A 6781-nucleotide genomic window follows, 5' to 3' on the forward strand; every position below is an offset into this window, starting at 1 on the left:
AGAGAGAGAGAGAGAGAGAGAGAGAGAGAGAGAGAGAGAGAGAGAGAGAGAGAGAGAGGAAAGGAGGGACAGAGGAGGGGAGGAAGGAGGGAGAAGAAGCAAGAGAGATTCAAACTAGTGGTCTGCTTCCCCAATGCTTTCCAAGTGCACCACAAAACTGAGGTAAGTAGGTTGTTTCCATGTGGAAAGTATTTTTTTTTCTGATGTGCCGATTGGTGTGTGTGTGTGTGTGTGTGGGGGGGGTTCTGTGCTCATGATGTCTGCATAGCCACAGACTTCCAAAAAGAGGACAACAAGCTGTGTCAATATAAATGGATGACAACTGAAAAAGGAGATCTATTCGACTGATCGATAGTCAAAAATGTTTTGGGCCAATGTCACGACTGCATCACATTTTACCACGCACCCTGCTGTCTTCGCAGGCTTTCCTTTTTTTTTTTCTTCACAGAGGGTGGTTTTAAGGATATTAGGACTGAATCATTCCTAATATTTTATCAATATCATCTGCCACTAACTGGATGTTGTGTTTAGATCTTTCAATGGGACCGAGTTATGTCGCCATTCATGATGGAGCAGCACTTTTAATTCACCCGTGGCTCATTCTCATGCACCATCTCTCCTCCCTTTCTTTTTTTTTCCTTTCCCCTTCCTCAATGCCTCGCTGTCTCTGTCCGTGTACCCCTCCATCCCCCACCCACCCCCACTGTTCTTGTCTTTAACGGGCTTCAGTCAGTCCTCCTCATTTCTGCTTATGTCCCCCGCTTGCAGCCCGGCATCGGACGGGGAGCGGGGCGCACCTGGCAGCGACAGGACACACTGTGGGAGGAAATGTGAAGTTGGAATCCCGCTAAAACTAAGTACGTATATCCGCTATATTTTATAACACCCAAGAGGATTATTATAGTACTTACTGTGTTACGTGTTTTCAAATGTCATCACTTTTCTTATTGCATCTGGCTTTTATTCTTCATCACTAACACGGAGGCGGAATAAAATCCTGGAGGACTACACATACAAAGTGGGACGTGCAAAGTGTGATTTTTATTTTTTATTTATTTTTTATTTTTTGTAATGTGTATATGCATTATTTTTTTACGAGGATTTCCTGTCTATGGATATTTTTTTTATATCTGGGATGCATTTCTTGAGGAATACACGATTTTCCGCTCTTTTTTTTCTGTTTTCTTCCTCCGAGTTCCCCGTTTTTATGGACTTTCATTTTCAGCACCATGGACAGCGATTCTGCTTCAGCTTATATGTTCCCTTTGCCTTCAATAGAATATGAGTTTGCACAAAATAATAACAAGAGAAGAGGCTGTGTGTGTATGTATGTGTGTGTGTGTGTGTGTGTGTGTGTGTGTGTGTGTGTGAATACAAAACAAGGGGAAATACTTTGCTCACATATACAGTATATTGAGCTGAAATCTCAATCAATTCACTACCCCCACCCCTTCCAAATTAAAGCTAAATCTTAGAATCTCAGAGGCCTGTGACATCAGAACTATATTTGTTTTGTTACATTTTATTTCAAAGCCATTTGGCTCCACATTAAAACATTGTGCTCCATAGCTGTGCTACTTGAAGCAAGAGCTTCGCCCACTGCGCTTTTCACTTGTGCCATTGTTCCTTTAATCCTCTCACATCAAAAAGCTTCCATAACTGAGAAAACCAAAATAAGTTGTTTTTAAATGCCCTTTGGATACTTTATATCTCATTTTAGAATCATTAAATTGAGAGTTTCCTGGCATATTGAGTAGCTGAAGAAAAAAAAAAAACACTGGGGGCAAATTTTCTGGGCTTTGTTGTTTCCTGGACATTGGACTCATTTGACCTATTGGGCTCCTTTTTCCTTCCACATTCATTTTATTGGCACTTATTAAATGTTGCCACACCTTTAGTTAAATTGATCATATTTTTATGTCAAATGCCAACACATTTTTGTCTGATCAGATTTAGTGTTAGAYAGAATGCAAATATATCTAAGGTTCTCAACTATTTGCATTTTTGTTCTTTACAACTGACATTTCATTAACTGAGATGAAGTTTCAACACAACAGCCCTCTGTTTCATGAACATATCTTAAAGGAGAAATTTAGGTCCCTGTTATGTAATAAATATAGAAAGAGGACAGTGTCTCCTTAACATTGCCCTTACCCTGCTACTGTTCCCTTTGTTTATTCATGGCGATAAGCATCTCTGCTGTGATTTATTGCGACCTTACCAGCACATCTGCTGTATAATAGATGGCGTTTCTGGCTACACGGTGAAGTGACATATCTGTGTACGGAGATTTTTTGTGTGTTTTTGGATATCATTTGGTCCATTYAAGGATGCCCAGCTTACATTTAGTAAAAAAAAAACAAAACATCCAAATACAGATAATGAAGTGTTTTCTGCAGTTATTCTATTATTCATTGGTATTTATTTCAAAGCTGCCTTTCATCTTGCTAAAATTTCTGAACTCTTCCACCCATATTTTTCACCCTTTCCTGCAAACTTTATCATGTGAGAATTTCTGTGTATTTGTGTGACAGTTAGTTCACATATACCCTCCTTTGCCCACTTTTTGCATTATTGTTTTTTTTCTTTGTTCTCTGTTGCAGTGCTGTGAAGTGGCTCTGTCCCTGGAGCCAAAACTTCATCTTGTTGGTGTCAGCGAGGATGCTGTGGGTTACCTTGCTGAGCACCATAGCCTTAGGATGGACCACACCAATCCCACTGCTAGAGGACTCTGAGGAGATCGACGAGCCCTGCTTTGAACCCTGCTACTGCGAGGTCAAAGAGGGCATCTTCCATGTCCACTGTGACAGCAAAGGATTTACAAATGTCAGCCAGATCTCCCAGATATGGAGCCGGCCTTTCAAGCTCAACCTGCAGAGGAACTCTATGAGGAAGCTTTATTTTAACAGCTTCCTCCATCTTAACAATGCCATATCCATTAATTTGGGTAATAATGCCTTGCAAGATATACATGCCGGAGCATTCAATGGCTTGGGAATACTCAAACGGCTGTTCCTGCATGAAAACAAATTGGAAGTTTTCCGGAACGACACATTTCTGGGACTGGAGAATCTTGAGTATCTCCAGGCAGATTACAATGTTATCAAAAGGATTGAAAGTGGTGCATTCAGGCACCTTCACAAACTCAGAGTGCTCATATTAAATGACAATCTCATTCCTGTTCTCCCAAATTATCTTTTCCGTTCTGTGTCCCTAACACATCTAGACTTGAGAGGGAACAGAATAAAGACATTGCCGTATAAGGGCACATTGGAGTACGTTGGACGGAGCTTGATGGAAATCCAGCTGGAAGATAACCCTTGGAACTGTGTGTGTGAAATTGTCCAGTTAAAAACGTGGCTGGAGAGAATCCCTTACACAGCTTTAGTGGGCGAGATAACTTGTGAGTACCCATTCCACTTACATGGGAAAGACCTACGGGAAATAAAGCGCAGCGAGCTTTGTCCTCTGCTCTCCGATGCAGAGATTGAGGCCAAGCTGGGAATTCCCCGGGCACCATTCAGCAATGAGCATACTTGGCCTACTAAACCTTCCTCCATGCTCTCCTCTGTTCACAACACAGCCTCTTCTGTGGAGTACAAGGAACGAGTGGTGAAGCCTACCAAACGACCCCGGCCCACAAAGAACCCCCCAACCCCTCGTAGCATCTATCCAGGTATCAACCAGCCCCCAGTTGCTGGTTATCAAACAAGACCACCCATTCCAATTATTTGTCCAGCTGGGTGTATTTGCAACCTTCACATCAATGACCTGGGCTTAACAGTGAACTGTAAAGAGAAAGGCTTTCATAACATCTCAGAACTCCTGCCACGTCCTCTCAATGCCAAGAAATTGTATCTCAGTGGGAATCTAATACAGAGAATCTATCGTTCAGATTTCTGGAACTTCTCAAGTTTGGATTTACTGCATTTAGGAAACAACCGGATATCTTATGTCCAAGAGGGCGCCTTCATCAACTTACCAAACTTAAAAAGTTTATATTTGAATGGGAATGACATAGACAGCCTTACTCCTGGTATGTTTCGGGGACTTCAGATGTTGAGTTATCTTTACTTTGAGTACAACATCCTCCGTGAAATCCCCCCTCACTCTTTCTCCTTAATGCCCAACCTCCAGCTGGTTTTCCTTAACAACAACCTGCTACAATCCCTTCCTGTTGATGCTTTTGCTGGCACCAACCTTGCACGTCTCAATCTCCGCAGCAATTATTTTGTTTCCCTGCCTGTGCATGGTGTCCTGGAACATCTGACCTCCATTGTCCAGATCGATCTCCACCAGAACCCCTGGGACTGCTCGTGCAATATCGTCCCCTTCAAGCAGTGGCTGGAAAAGCTCTCCTCGGTAATTGTGGTGGGAGATGTCATCTGCAAGACACCAGAGTTTGCAGTTGGGAAGGATCTGCGTTTACTTGAAGTGGATGTCATCTGTCCTGAGCTGAAGTTTTCCTCAGGTCCCTCACCAGCTCTGCCMGGTGGGGATGACCTCACCACAGGGAGCTCGGACGTGGGGGAGGCAGGTGCGAGGGGGGCTGTCCCGCTGTCAGTCCTCATCCTCAGTCTGCTTATCCTCTTCATCTCGGCTGTGTTTGTAGCTGCTGGGCTCTTTGCCTTTGTCCTACGTCGCAGGAAGAAGCTGCCATTTCGCAAACGTTCTGAGGTAGACCTAACAGGGATCCAAATGCAATGTAGGATTTTTGAGGACCCACCAAGGCAAAACAGTGCTGGGAACCCTGGCACACCGGAGAAGCCAACACCCAGTATGCACACACACACGCACACGAGTCACACACATGCTCACGGACATGTTTATGATTACATCCCCCACCCTGTGACTCAGATGTGTAACAATCCTATCTACAAGCCTAGAGAGGGGGAGATTGCAGAGGAGGAAAGGGCACAGTTTTCAGAAAAGAAAGACAACGGCTGCAGTAGCAACAGTAACTACAGAACCTTATTAGAGAAAGAGAGAGAGTGGACCCTGGCTGTGTCAAACTCTCAACTCAACACCATTGTTACAGTCAACCACACCGCAGCTGAACTGGCAGGATTTCATGAGAATGGAGGGCTGTGCCCTACAGTAATTGACAGTCAGAGGCCCACGCCAACAGTGGGCTTTGTAGACTGCTTGTACGGAACAGTACCTAAATTAAAGGACATGCATGTTGCACATGCACACCCACCAGGCATGCAGTACCCAGATTTGCAGCAAGATGCACGGCTGAAGGAGACGTTGCTTTTCACAGCCGGGAAAGGCTGCTACCCTGACCCATCCCAAAGTGATTACCTCGAGTTAAGGGCCAAACTTCAAACCAAGCCAGATTACCTCGAAGTTCTGGAAAAATCATATCGGTTCTAACAACTCTAACCCACTGGAGGAAATAACAATTATATGTACATAATTGTTACACTTTGCCACCATCAAAGTAAATCACCTACAAATAATTTTATAAATTTACGTTTTTTGAATAAGCAGCATGATATTAAATAAAATTATATGACAAGTCACAATGTTTCCCCCCACCCCAAAAGCACCCTGGAGGAGTGGTCATTCTCAGATGTTTCAATTAAGTGCCTTTTTTTCAGAGTAGCCAGCAATGTCAACAACAATTATTTTTATAATATATAATATCTCTATATAGTCCTGCAGAGAGCAAAAAGAGGAACAAAGATGGGGCTCTGGGGAATAAAACATAAAAACCATGATACATCTGTCACTAAAATCCCTTTTTTTTGGAGTTACAATAACATGCTACTAGTTACTATGAAGACGAACGGGAGCTGGACGTCTCCCTTAATGGTTTTTGTTTGTTTTGTTTTGGGTTTTTTCTCTCTTTTTTTTTTTTTGGTCTATTTTCCTCCTAGTAGGATGTACAAACACCTGGAGGCTGTGCACAGATTTTTTTTTATTTCTTTCTTTTTTTATGAAATTATCAAAAGAGAGAGAAAAATATGTATGTTCAAACTGAACTGCAGTTGCTGCATGCACTCGCTTCAGTGCAGAGGAGGTGAGCGAATTTTACTCAGAACTATAAAGTCACGTTATGAACAGAGATACTGCAACACATTTAAAGTTCAGTGTTCTATTTAATTTTTATATCTTATTATTATGGTTATTACTATCAACGGGGACTTCTGTCTATGTCAGGGTGCTTCGCTAAAAAAAAAAAAAGAAAAAAATTGAAAGGATGCACCCACTCTCGGATGGTAAACATTTGTGAATATAATTATAAGATGATGTTGAGGGTTTTTCTGGATATTCCCATGCACTTTGTTAGGACATTCCTCTTCCACCTTCCCTTTTCCTCCCCTCCCTTTCATTGCCTCTGGATTTCCCCTCATTGGCGTCCACTAACAGCTTTGTAGGAAGCACTTTTAATGTTTTCTCCTTCACAAAGATTTGAAGAAAAAAATGTGCATATATTTATTCTGTAATTTCAGTGAAGAATTTAACTGTAAAGGTAATGTTAAATCAATGTATAGTGATTATGCGTCTGGTATAGCCTTCTTAATAAAAACAAACTCTTCAATCAAATGATGAAAGAGTTGCCTATGGGCCGTGTGTGTGGAGCAAGTATACTGACAGACTGTGCCTTTGGTGTCTTGCTAAAAAGGCATGTTGAGGATGTAGTCAGCCATCATATGATAATGCTACTAGAGATGAAAGCTAGACAGAAAAGTAAAATAAATCCCATTACTACTCATAATACATTCTCTCTCTCTCTCTCTCTCTCTCTCTCTCTCTCTCTCTCTCTCTCTCTCTC

The 6781-nt window shown here is 42.2% G+C and overlaps 1 protein-coding gene across 1 annotated transcript; it reads left to right on the top strand.

The window, feature by feature from the left end:
* The first annotated feature begins 31 nt into the window (after positions 1-31).
* slitrk3a (SLIT and NTRK-like family, member 3a) lies at positions 32-6552 on the top strand. The gene is made up of 3 exons (XM_013999866.1): positions 32-162; positions 769-857; positions 2604-6552. The coding sequence occupies exon 3, from the start codon at positions 2662-2664 to the stop codon at positions 5374-5376; it is 2715 nt and encodes a 904-aa protein (XP_013855320.1). The 5' UTR covers positions 32-162; positions 769-857; positions 2604-2661; the 3' UTR covers positions 5377-6552.
* The last annotated feature ends 229 nt before the right edge of the window (positions 6553-6781 follow it).

This window comes from Austrofundulus limnaeus, unplaced genomic scaffold (genome assembly GCF_001266775.1).
Source record: "Austrofundulus limnaeus strain Quisiro unplaced genomic scaffold, Austrofundulus_limnaeus-1.0 Scaffold2526, whole genome shotgun sequence".
Classification (NCBI taxonomy): domain Eukaryota; kingdom Metazoa; phylum Chordata; class Actinopteri; order Cyprinodontiformes; family Rivulidae; genus Austrofundulus; species Austrofundulus limnaeus.